The 13643-nt window shown below is 47.4% G+C and overlaps 1 protein-coding gene across 1 annotated transcript; it reads left to right on the plus strand.

Moving 5' to 3' along the window:
* Nucleotides 1-664: 664 nt before the first annotated feature.
* On the plus strand, nucleotides 665-11238 carry LOC310949593 (fibulin-7). Its single transcript, XM_083917085.1, has 7 exons — nucleotides 665-767; nucleotides 4043-4196; nucleotides 4779-4949; nucleotides 5033-5302; nucleotides 6161-6298; nucleotides 6383-6518; nucleotides 9304-11238. Exons 1-7 carry the CDS (start codon nucleotides 684-686, stop codon nucleotides 9662-9664), a joined length of 1314 nt encoding a protein of 437 aa, XP_083773211.1. The 5' UTR covers nucleotides 665-683; the 3' UTR covers nucleotides 9665-11238.
* The last annotated feature ends 2405 nt before the right edge of the window (nucleotides 11239-13643 follow it).

The raw sequence follows: 13643 nt of genomic DNA on the forward strand, positions 1-13643 counted from the left end.
TTGTGCGGACGATGATTAAACAGACGCCACCACCGGCGACCGCTCCTTCTAATTTAAGAGTCTATTCCTGGAGATGCTGATGGATCAAAACAGGAGGAGTGAAAGTGTGTTCCAGATGTGGGCGCCGCCTCGTCCTCCTCCTCCTCCTCCTCCTCTTCCTCAGAGTGAAAGTATCCTCCTCCTCTTCCTCCTCAGAGTCAGTTTTACTCCTCTTCCTCTTCCTCCTCAGTCAGTTTCCTCCTCCTCCTCCTCCTCCTCCTCAGAGTCAGTTTCCTCCTCCTCCTCCTCTTCCTCTTCCTCTTCCTCCTCAGAGTCAGTTTCCTCCTCCTCCTCCTCCTCCTCTTCCTCCTCCTCCTCCTCCTCCTCTTCCTCTTCCTCCTCCTCCGCCTCCTCCTCCTCCTCAGAGTCAGTTTCCTCAAACTCCTCCTCCTCCTTTTCATCTTCCTCCTCCTCCTCCTCCTCCTCCTCTGTTAAGAGAGAGAGAGTTTGCTGATCCCTCTGAGGTTTGAGCCTCTCTGTTTTAGTTTCAGAGACGCAGCTGAAGGAACGACAGCTCCAGCAGCTCCAGCTCCAGCAGCAGCTCCAGCAGCAGCAGCAGCAGCAGCAGCAGCAGCTCCAGCTCCAGCAGCAGCAGCAGCAGCAGTAACAGCAGCAGCAGCAGCTCCAGCAGCAGCACGAGGAGGATGGAGGTTTTGTTCCGCATGGAGACGGCCGGCGTCGTCCTGCTGATGTTGTGTCTGCAGCACGCGTCCTTTTCTGCCGCTCAGGTGAGTCCACGCTGTTTTTACTCACGTTCACTTCCTCTAAAGTTTAGTCTAAACTTACCCTTACGCATCTGACCAGGACCAGGACCAGGACCAGGACCAGGACCAGGACCAGGATCAGGCTGGGACTGGTACAACTAGCTGGTGTGAGATCCAGGTATTTAACCTCTCACAAGGCCGATGAGAGGTTAAAGACCTGGATCTCAGACCAGCTAGTTGGACCAGTCCCAGCCTGATCCTGGTCCTGGTCCAGTCCCAGCCTGGTCCTGGTCCAGGTCCAGTCTGGTCCTGGTCCAGTCCCAGCCTGGTCCTGGTCCTGGTCCTGGTCAGATGCGTACATGACCTGATGAAGCCTCTTGGATGAGAGGTGAAACGTCTTCCTGACAAAGAACCAAGTCCAGTTGCTTTTGACTGAACTTGCTTTGAGGATAACGACGACCTGGACTCATGAGAACCTTCACAGGATTATTCTGAACCTGTTTCTGAGTCCTAACAGCTGTTTTCTGTACGCACGATACTTCAAATACAGAGGACTAAGTGAAGACACTACAGCTGAGTAAAGCGTTAATTAACCATTACACTAAATCAGGACGTTTTAGGATCATAATCATGAAATTAAGACATATTTTGGTGTTTCAATCTGCAAAAAGAGGCATTTTCTAATTTTCATCATTTCCAGAACAGAAATGTGAGCGTTGGATCAGATTTCCTGTTTTATTTTGTCGTTTTTTTACACAGATCTCTTTTTTTTTAATCCATAAATCAGAAAATACGTTCTTTTTTCTGCATGTTTTTATGAATAAATGCTGCATAAATGAGGCCGTGAATGCAGATTTAAAATCATTTTAACAGATTTATGCAACACTTCAGGTGAAAAGATTAAAATATATATTAAACTAAGACTTTTTCCTGAAACTTCCCTCGTTGATTCCTGACATTAAGACAATTATTTGTTGTATTTTACGTTTTCTGAAATGTCTAAAAGAAGATTTTGATTGAATTTAGCTCCGTTTTTGATACTTTTAGGTCATTTCTTTGCTAGAGTTCATATAAAATTGAATTTATTTCAGACATGTAATAAAAAAGTATACAAAATTAAATTAGTTTAACAAACCTGTAACAACATAAATACAATTTATTCTGTGTGAAAAGGAGCAGGAAGAAGTTTAAACTTATTTAATTCTTCCCCTTTTTAACAATTCAGTTGTAATCTGTATCTTTTATCTCCACTTTATGTGCAATTTGTAAATCTAACTATACAATAATTAAAATTATAACATAAAATATATATAAAGTAACATGATATGATTTATAGGCCTACATATAAACATCCATAGATGCACATCTACATATACATATATGGGTATATAACCGTAAATATACATATATAGTCCATATTTCTACACAAAGCGGTGTCGGCATTAAACTAAAAACACTGAGGTGAGTGAAATTGAACTTTGTTTAATGCTTTTATTATTTTGTTTCTCACCCTCCTGTGTGTCTCCACCGGGTCACGCTCCGTAACAAACATTATTGTTATTGTACGCGACGTGTTGGAGCCGTCAGCCGGAGGTCAGCGGCGGCTCGGGTCCAGTTTTCACCTGAGTGTTACTGCAGCCGCTCTGAAAACATCTCACGCCTCTGTGCAGAGCTCGCACCTGAGCCCGGGGACAGACGGCTGCCTTCTTCTCACCGCACAGCTTCCACTTAAAGCTGCATTCTCTCTAATGTCCAGCAGGGGGAGAGTCCACTTAAAGCTGCGTTCTCTCTAATGTCCAGCAGGAGGAGACTCCACTTAAAGCTGCATTCTCTCTAATGTCCAGCAGGGGGAGAGTCCACTTAAAGCTGCATTCTCTCTAATGTACAGCAGGGGGAGAGGCCACTTAAAGCTGCATTCTCTCTAATGTACAGCAGGGGGAGAGTCCACTTAAAGCTGCATTCTCTCTAATGTCCACTTAAAGCTGCATTCTCTCTAATGTCCACTTAAAGCTGCATTCTCTCTAATGTCCAGCAGGAGGAGATTCCACTTAAAGCTGCATTCTCTCCAATGTCCAGCAGGAGGAGACTCCACTTAAAGCTGCATTCTCTCTAATGTCCAGCAGGAGGAGACTCCACTTAAAGCTGCATTCTCTCTAATGTCCAGCAGAAGGAGACTCCACTTAAAGCTGCATTCTCTCTAATGTTCAGCAGGAGGAGACTCCACTTAAAGCTGCATTCTCTCTAATGTCCAGCAGGAGGAGACTCCACTTAAAGCTGCATTCTCTCAAATGTCCAGCAGGGGGAGACTCCACTTAAAGCTGCATTCTCTATGATGTCCAGCAGGAGGAGACTCAACTTAAAGCTGCTTTCTCTCTAATGTCCAGCAGGGGGAGAGTCCACTTAAAGCTGCATTCTCTCTAATGTCAAGCAGGGGGAGACTCCACTTAAAGCTGCATTCTCTCTAATGTCCAGCAGGAGAAGACTCCACTTAAAGCTGCGTTCTCTCTAATGTCCAGCAGGAGGAGACTCCACTTAAAGCTGCATTCTCTCTAATGTCCAGCAGGAGGAGACTCCACTTAAAGCTGCATTCTCTCTAATGTCCAGCAGGAGGAGACTCCACTTAAAGCTGCATTCTCTCTAATGTCCAGCAGGAGGAGACTCCACTTAAAGCTGCGTTCTCTCTAATGTCCAGCAGGAGGAGACTCCACTTAAAGCTGCATTCTCTCTAATGTCCAGCAGGGGGAGACTCAACTTAAAGCTGCATTCTCTCTAATGTCCAGCAGGAGGAGACTCCACTTAAAGCTGCATTCTCTCTAATGTCCAGCAGGAGGAGACTCCACTTAAAGCTGCATTCTCTCTAATGTCCAGCAGGAGGAGACTCCACTTAAAGCTGCATTCTCTCTAATGTCCTGCAGGAGGAGACGCCACTTAAAGCTGCATTCTCGCTAATGTCCAGCAGGAGGAGACTCCACTTAAAGCTGCATTCTCTCTAATGTCCAGCAGGGGGAGACTCCACTTAAAGCTGCATTCTCTCTAATGTCCAGCAGGAGGAGACTCCACTTAAAGCTGCATTATCTCTAATGTCCAGCAGGGGGAGACTCCACTTAAAGCTGCATTCTCTCTAATGTCCAGCAGGGGGAGAATCCACTTAAAGCTGCTGTTTTTTAGCTGTGAGACGACAAAGACGAACATCAGGACTCATTTAACACGCTGAGTTCACCAGAAGACGTAGAAAGAATCACCTGCTGTGAAACCGTCCAACAGCACCCGTCTGTCCTCTAACCTCTGCTCGTCCACAGGAGTGTCCATCCACCCACGACCTGCTGAACTCGCTGCGGCAGGTGGAGAAGATGTTGGCGGTCCACGAGGCGTCGTACCAGCAGGGCCTGCGCTCCCTCAGGAAGAAGATAAGCGCTCTGCACAACAGCACCATGGCCATCTTTAAGGCCGGCGGTGAGACATAACACACATCTCAGTGATCTAGAAATATATATAAAGTCAGGGCTCAACGGTAACTTTTAAAAGTGGTAGGAGGAATCAGCTTTTGGTTGCCAAAGATCCAGAAATTTACTTTTGTCCTTCATTTCAGGTTCATCTAACATGTTAGCAAACAGACTTAGAGCAACACTTCAATTCCGTTGACATTGTGGGGTTCCTCAGGGTTCTATTCTTGGTCCTTTATATTTTCCATTTTGGTTAAAGCTGAATGTAAACGGACAGAGAGCAACATTATCTCCCCGTTGGCATTGTAAATAATGACTTGTGGGGTTCCTCAGGGTTATATTCTGGGTCCTTTATATTTTCTGTTTTGGTTAAAGCTGAATGTAAACGGACTGAGAGCAACATTATCTCCGAGTTGGCATCGTAAATTATGACTTGTGGGGTTCCTCAGGGTTCTATTCTCGGTCCTACTTATTTAAAAAAGTTAGCAGAGTAAACCCACAAGTGTAGCATTGCCTGGTTTTAGTTCAATATCACTCGGTGTAATACGTTTTTTAAAATAAGGTAAATGAGCTTGTCTCCATCTGCTCTCAGCGTCCTGCTCCAAACCAGAGCCCCCTGCTCACGGCCGCAGGCTGGGCAGGGTGTTTGGCGTTGGACACGAGGTCCACTTCATGTGCAAGCCAGGCTACGAGCTGATTGGCCCACGAACACGCGTGTGTCTGGACTCTCTGAGGTGGAGTGGCCAGCAGCCGATGTGCAGACGTAAGCACCGATACTGGACAAAAACACTGATACTGGTTCAGCACCGGTACTTTTCTGAAGTCTTGTCGGTTCTTTTTTTTCAGGCTTCAACAGCACCGGGAACTCCCTGGCCTCCTTCTCTCCTGCGGCTTCTTCCTCCTCCTCTTCTGTCCCTGTCTCTGCAGCTCTGTCCGGATCCTCCTCTTCCTCTGCAGCAGTATCTTCACCTCCTCCTGTCCCCTCTTCATCGCCCACGTCTTCCTCTCCCTCCTCATCGGTCCGTCCGTCTCACTGCACTCACTTCCTGGGCTCCACCCGCTGCACCTGTGACGTGGGTTTCACCATATCAGGCCGCGACAACAACATCTGCACAGGTGATCTATAATTCTCACTAATAGCTACAACCACTTTTATATAGAAAGCAGATTAAGCTTTTATTTCATATCTGTGATATGGGGGGGGCATTAAGGCGTGGCCCAATTGTTGAAAAACCTGCGTTAAAGTTCCCCCTGGAAGGCAAAACACGTGCTAAAGTGCCCTCTAGGAGCTAAAACACGTGGTAAAGTGTCCTCTAGGAGCCAAAACATGTGCTTAAGTGCCCTCTAGGAGCTAAAACCTGCGTTAAAGTGCCCTCTAGGAGCTACCACAAGTGTTAAAGTGTCTTCTAGGAGCCCAAACACGTGCTAAAGTGTCCTCTAGGAGCCAAAACATGTGCTTAAGTGCCGTCTAGGAGCCAACACAAGTGTTAAAGTGCCCCCTAGGAGCCAAAACACGTGTTAAAGTGCCCTCTAGGAGCTAAAACGCGTGGTAAAGTGTCCTCTAGGAGCCAAAACACATGTTAAAGTGTCCTCTAGGAGCATAAACGTGTGTTAAAGTGTCCTCTAGGAGCCAAAACACATGTTAAAGTGTCCTCTAGGAGCATAAACACGTGTTAAAGTGCCCTCTAGGAGCTAAAACGCGTGGTAAAGTGTCCTCTAGGAGCTAAAACGCGTGTTAAAGTGTCCTCTAGGAGCATAAACGTGTGTTAAAGTGTCCTCTAGGAGCCAAAACACGTGCTAAAGTGCCCTCTAGGAGCCAAAACAAGTGTTAAAGTGTCCTCTAGGAGCCAAAACACTTGTGTCTGGAATAAATGCTCAATGTACTTTGGAGTTACCACTTCTGAGGATCCTGTGTGTGTGTGTGTGTGTGTGTGTGTGTGTGTGTGTGTGTGTGTGTGTGTGTGTGTGTTTCAGATATCGACGAGTGCCGTCTGTTTCCCCTCGGTCAGCCCGGCCGGCTCTGCGTCCATCAGTGCGTGAACACTCCCGGCAGCTTCCACTGCTTCTGTCCGGCCGGCTACGACCTCTCCAGAGACGGACGCAGCTGCACAGGTCAGAGTTCAGAGGTCGTCTCGATCGCTCAGGAGGGAGAATGTTCCAGAGCCTCTTAACACACGTGTGTCCGTCTGTTTGCAGATGTTGACGAGTGTGAAAACCGGATGCACAACTGCACGGCGGAGCAGGCGTGTGTGAACACCTACGGAGGTTTCCAGTGTGTGACGGTGGTGTGTCCGCACGTGAAAAACGCCACGTACATCAAGACGTCACCGATGTAAGACAATGACAAAACTTTACTTCCTCTCTGGAGAGTCGGCACCGCCTCCTCCATGCATTACTCAAACATATCATTATGCTTCAGCTGTAGGATTAAATCCATCCTCTGTAACCAGTTTGGTGAACGCGTTTAGCACCCAAAACATGTGCTAAAGTGTCCTCTAGAAGCCAAAACATGTGCTAAAGTGTACTCTAGGAGCCAAAACACGTGTTAAGGTATCCTCTAGGAGCCAAAACACGTGTTAAAGTGTCCTCTAGGAGCCAAAACATGTGCTAAAGTGTCCTCTAGGAGCCAAAACTCGTGCTAAAGTGTCCTCTAGGAGCCAAAACTCGTGTTAAAGTGTCCTCTAGGAGCCAAAACTCGTGCTAAAGTGTCCTCTAGGATCAAAAACATGTGCTAAAGTGTCCTCTAGGAGCCAAAACTCATGCTAAAGTGTCCTCTAGGAGCCAAAACTCGTGTTAAAGTGTCCTCTAGGAGCCAAAAATGTGCTAAAGTGTCCTCTAGGAGCTAAAACGTGTGCCAAAGTGCCCTCTAGAAGCCAAAACTCGTGCTAAAGTGTCCTCTAGGAGCCAAAACTCGTGTTAAAGTGTCCTCTAGGAGCCAAAAATGTGCTAAAGTGTCCTCTAGGAGCTAAAACTCATGCTAAAGTGCCCTCTAGAAGCCAAAACACGTGTTAAAGTGATCTCTGAAAAACGCCACGTACATCAAGCCGTCACCGATGTAAGAGCGCACCGCGATGGAAACTGAATTTGTAGCTCTCTGATTGGATGGTTTTGTTGCGTTTCTTTTTCTTTTATGCACGTTTAATAAGCCAGCGTCTGCTTCTCTGCAGTCGAGTTTGACACAAAGACGCCGTTAGCACGTCAGCCGTATGAGAATACAGAGTGAAACGGCGTCTGTAGCAGCACGACGAAACTGCAAACAAAGCGAGAAGAGAAGGAACAAAAACTGGGCGGACGAGACGAAGACAATCATAAACCTCCTCACCTCAAGAGACAAAGACTCTGCAATGCCAAAAGATTTGAAAACAACGGTTCCTGCCTCTGTCGTCACCCACTTCCTCCCTCCACTGACAGAAACCGGGCTCAGAGTCAGGCTCAGAGTCAGGCTCAGGTCGGCGGCGCTCTGACGGCGGTCGAGAGGCGTGAAACTGGAACCCAACGCGTTCACCAAACTGGTCCCAGAGGATGGATTTAATCCTACAGCTGAAGCATAATGATATGTTTGAGTAATGCACGGGGGAGGCGTCGCAGACTCTCCAGAGAGGAAGGGAAGTTCAGTCATTGTCTTGGTTTGTTAAGAGCTGCTCATTAAAGATTGGGAAACCGCCATTTCTGAGGTATTCTCACTATTCACACTTCACCACACGCTGGCATTCATTCATCGGGCGTGAGGCGGGGTCCACCCTGGACAGGACGCCAGTCTATCACAGGACACATAGAGACGAACAGAGACAGACAACCATTCACACCTACGGGTGATTTAGAGTCATCAATGAACCCAACACCTGCACGTCTTTGGACTGTGGGAGGAAACCGGAGAACCCGGAGAAAACCCACGCAGACACGGGGACAACATGCAAACTCCACACAGAAGGGCCCCAGCCGGGATTCAAACCAGGAACCCTCTTGTTGTGAGGCGACAGAGCTAACCACCACACCAAAAATGGTTTCTAAATAATACTTTGGCCTCTTTTCTAAGCATGTGTCGCTGTAAAACACTCGGTGAAACAGATATGAAGCAAAAAGAGGCGATTTATTATTTGGCCGTTAAAAAATGGACTCGACCGGTAGATTCTTTCATCTCCCTCTTTGCAGATGAGCCGAAAAGTGAGTGTACCGCCCCGACTCAAGCTAATTTCATCCGAATCAGTTGTCAAACCAGGAACCCTCTTGTTGTGAGGCGACAGTGCTGACCACCAGACCACCGCGTCGTGTACACCCAATCTTCTACTAAAGAGTGTGAAATAAAAGCTTCTACCTCCCTGTTCGCTGAGCACCTCCTCCTCCTCAACGGGAAATCCACGACAGCTCCTTCAGGCCCACGACGGATCCTTTCTAAAAGAGAAAATGAGATATTTAAGAAGTGTAGCTTGGAGAAATATTACAATAAATGATCCGTTTATGGATCTTTTTTGTGACAAAGTAACCCAATGCAGGTCTAATTATCCTTTTCATTGTAGACCTTTTGCCTATGTGGTCTTATTTTTTGTAATTTGTCAAAATGTGCAAATCTAAATCTACGGATGTGTACAAACACGTTTAACGCAGACGCCACTGTGTCCTGATATATGCACGTGCCTTTGGTGGATGCCGTAGGTAACTCGGCTGGGAACCGGAGGGTTGCTGGTTCGAGTCCCTGTGTGGACCATGAATGGAGCGTGGACTGGTGGGAGGAGAGGTGCCAGTTCATCTCCTGGGCACTGCAGAGGTGCTGAACCCCCAACTGCTCGGGGCGCCGGTCACTGGCAGCCCCCTCGCTCATACATCTCTCCATTAGTTGCATGTATAGGTCCGGTCTGTGCATGTGTGTGTGTTTCGGGCCTATGTGTGTAACATGAAAAAATAACGAATAACGTGATTCTTCTTATTAAACACCAATAAAAATATGAAGCAGGAAGATGGGAAAACAAAGGCACGCTGGCACTGAGAGGCGAGAACGGCCTCTTCCTTTGGTTACTCCTGCGGAGTCTTAAAACTCTGTAACGCAAATGTGAAATCTTTCCTCGTGCAAAACACAGGCGACAAAAACAAATAATCATACTTACTTTGTGTTTCTGCAGGCGCTGTGAGAGGAACCCGTGCATTCTGGGAGACAAGGCGTGCCCTCAGGCCCCAAACTCCATCTCCTTCCACTTCCTGTCCGTGGTGTCCAACATGTCCGCCCCCCGCGTCCTCTTCCGGGTGTCGGCCGCTCGAGTTCTTGGTGACACCCTGCGTTTCGGCCTGGCGGGCGGACGCGGGCGGGGCCACTTCAGCGTGCAGCGCTCCGGCCGGCAAACCGGCACCCTCCTCCTGGTGACGCCCATCAAGGGTCCCGCCGCTCTGGAGGCCGAGGTGGAGATGAGCGAGCTGGAGCGCCACAACCTGCTGGGCCGCTACCTCACCAAGGTCACCCTGTTCGTTTCTCCGTACGAGTTTTAGGGGACGGGCGGGAGGGGGGGTCCAAGTTCACCAGGGTTCACCGTTTAATAACTCAGACGAGTTCAGCCAGAAAGAAAGAGCCGGAGAAACTTTCACAGTCCGACCGAAATCACAAGAGTCGTCCTTTGAAATCAAGTTTAAATGCATTTGTTTTTTGTATTTGTCTGTTTTTTGTTGGACATGTATGGAGGTGTGTTTGTTGTGTTTGTGCTTTCACTCTCATTCAGTTATTGCATTTTTGGTGTCGTTCCTCGTGTCTTGCGGACACACCAACGCGGACACTTTGAAAAATGAATTACCTACGACATACAGGCGTTAAAAAGGCGCCTCGTGCGTCGCGTCGGACCCTGAGAACCACTGATGAAGCGGCCGCATTTGACGGGTTTGGAGAGAGAACGGGTCGGAAAATACAGTAAAATGAGACGATTTGATCGGCTGCATGCAAAGAAGTTAAGTTATCAATAAACATTAAACATTTTGGCATCACGAAATATGAATATGCATCAAAGGAGAGCAGAAATGTGTCTTTGCAGGATAAAACATACGCAATTAATTTCAGTTGGACTTTAAAAATAGTGCATATCGTTCAGACTTCTGTGGAAAAGCCCATCACACACACCGTCCTTTCTCCAACACTACCAACCCACCAGGGTGCGATCCGCGGTGTGAGAGCATGTGGAAAACACTGGCGAGAGGTCAGAAATGTACGACAGTTCGAGGGAAGTGATGTTAAAGGTTATGTCATGAACGCGAAGGCAGGACGCAGAACGGCTTTGAACGAATTTTTAACCACTGAGTGTCTTTGACTTTATTTCACTACTTCTGTTAAATATGGATTCTGTTTGTAACGTAGCCACGGTCGCTCTGCTGCACTTCAGAGGGGAAACCTGTTCTTTTGACTGGCAGATGTTTTCAGGTGACAGTTCTCCGTCTCCTTCCTGTCCAGAGAAAACCTCGTATCTCCGGACGTGTTGATGTCGAGTGTTTGTGAGGAACTGAAGGATGAAGAGTTCCTGTAGGTCAGGGGTCTACAACCCGCGGCTCTTGGGCCGTATGCGGCTCCCTGTAGCTTTTTCAATAAAAAAGTCTTTTTTTGGACAGTGGACAAGGGAACACCTGTTATCTGAGGGCGCCCTCCCACTGTGCCTCCGTCCCGTGCCCCGTGCTTTAGGGTCCTTGTCCCCCCCTCCAGGCCCGTTTGTACTCACACTACCTGGGCCTCGGAGAATGCTTCTTGCTGCCTATACGTCATCACGCCGTAACACGTCACACGCATTGATGACGTCATGACCTCAGAACCGCCGTAGGCCTCGTGCTCGTACACGTGCGCACGCTCATGCTCGTACATGTGCGTGTGGCTGCAGGTTTTCATTCCAACCAAGCAAAAACGCACCTGGCTCTTTACTGGATCAGTTTGACACCCCTGGTTTAGAGTCTTTTCAAACAGTAAGGGCGCACTCACACTGTCCTTCCGCACCGGGCCAAAACAGGTTTTTCTGGTCAAGCCAAGTGCGTTTGACCAGTGTGAGTGCAACCACTCCGTTCATAACTGTGTCCAGCTGACCGTCCACGGCCCGTTTGAGAGAGGTGGGCTTTAGTAAAGCACGTTTGCACGTGTACGAGCACGAGCGTGCGCACGTGTACGAGCACGAGGCCTACGGCATCTGAGGTCATTTCCTGTGCGCCTGTTGGGACGTAGAAAAAAGAAGGAGGGACCATGCGCGGACATTTCAAACGATGGCGGTGAAAGGTTCACGTTGGTGTGATGCGGAGGTGGAGTGTTTACTGCAGATTTGGTCGATGAAAAGATTCAAAAACAGTCGACAAGACGCACAAAAACTCCGAGGTCTACGGAAAGATCTGGAAACAAAGCCACGCATCGCCATGACATCATCAATGCGTGTGACGTGTTACGGCGTGATGACGTATAGGCAGCAAGAAGCATTCTCCGAGGCCCAGGTAGTGTGAGTACAAACGGGCCTGGAGGGGGGGACAAGGACCCTAAAGCACGGGGCACGGGACGGAGGCACAGTGGGAGGGCGCCCCACATTTGTTAAACTGTCTTGTGGGTTTTTAAAAGATTTACCTTTTACAAATAGAGAGAAACTCAGTTTGTCGGTTTGTAAGTGTAAAAGTTTTTTGCAGATATTCTGATTATGTTGCTAAAATGACGGTTCAATAAAAATAAAATGTTAATGCCGACTTAGTGTCGCGTGCATGTTTAATGTGGATCATCATGGAAGTCATTTTTGGATGTTTTGAGACATTTGAGTCGTGAACTTTGTTTTGTTCGCTGGGAGCTGGAGGTGGACATGTTCTGGACTGTCCGACTGAAGAATTTGACACGGATCCGTCAGACAGGATGAAGCCAGACAGAACACACACATTAAAAACACACAGACGCACGCAGACGTACAGGCACATGTGTTCACGCCGCATGTCTGCAGACACATTCTCACACACACGTACAAGACTGAAAACACACAGAATGTATGTCTGCATGCAGACGGCAAACACACGCATAGGAAATTCTTCATGGAAATGTAGAGTCACCGAGAGAAGCGTCTCAGCTCAGGTCCGACGTGTTCTCACCCGACACTCAGATGCTTTTACAGTTTCAAAGTGAGTTATAAAAACAGAAGAAACATCATTTATAACTGGAACAAACACTTTTCCCAATGTTCGTCACCCATAGTAGATGTTAATAAAGGTTTTACTGTAAACAGTTAGTGTCTGTTCCCCCCCTCAGTGCAACCGTCTCTCCAGAGGCTGAACACAGGAACACAAGATTTCAAAACTTAAAACTAAGAAAACCCATTATATAAAATCAGTTTCTGACACACACACACACACACACACACACACACACACACACACACACACACACACACACACACACACACACACACACACACACACACACACACACACACACACACACACACACACACACACACACACACACACACACACACACACACACACACACACACACACACACACACACACACACACACACACACACACACACACACACACACACACACACACACACACACACACACACTCAGGAGGGGGTCTGGAGTCTCCCTTAGAGAGAGGGGGAGAAGTTCAGCATCCGTGAGGAACTCGGAGTAGAGCCGCTGCTCCTTTGCGTTGAAAGGAGCCAGTTGAGGTGGTTCAGGATCATCTGGTCTGGATGAACCCTGGGCGCCTCCCTAAGGTGAATTCAAAGCCCTCTCACCATCAGCTCTACTCACCGTTCTCCCTTTTAAGACGCAGCTCCAGAGGATTAGAGTGAACCTGGACTGGAACAGAGGAAAACTGTCGTTCTCTGATCCTGACACCAACACACACATACACACCTTCACACACACTTTCACTGACAGACTTTATCCATTCCTGTTCACTGTGAATGAACTGATGGTTTTACCAGTGAAGGTCTCGGTGAGTGCAGAACAGAAATAGAAGATATTTGGAGTCTTTGGGGTTCGTGTGGCCGTGTTTTCCTAAAGAGGAGGGAGGTTGTCAACGATGGGAAAGACCATAAACTTACAAAAAGCGTTGACTCAAACAAGTTAAGGATGTTGAATGTCTTCAATCGTTTCAAATGTCAAGTTGAGAACGGCCGTGCTTGGAATAGCGTTTTTGAACGTAGGCTGTCGTCATCCTCCGTTTGTACTACAACGTAAAGTAATGCACTGTAATTTAAATGTAGTCCGCAATTTATAACTGTAGCAATGACATCAAATGTTAATTAGTCTTAACGTCTCATCTTGGTGACTTTAAGTATTGTATTTCAATTTTTGGAGTTTTGGATTTTTTGGATTGAATTAAAAGGTTTGCTGTTTTTTTATATCTGCATCTGCATTCTCTCTACTGTCCACTTAAAGCTGCATTCTCTCTAATGTCCACTTAAAGCTGCATTCTCTCTAATGTCCACTTAAAGCTGCATTCTCTCTAATGTCCAATTAAAGCT

Source organism: Echiichthys vipera (genome assembly GCF_963691815.1).
Source record: "Echiichthys vipera genome assembly, chromosome: 7".
Classification (NCBI taxonomy): Eukaryota; Metazoa; Chordata; class Actinopteri; order Perciformes; family Trachinidae; genus Echiichthys; species Echiichthys vipera.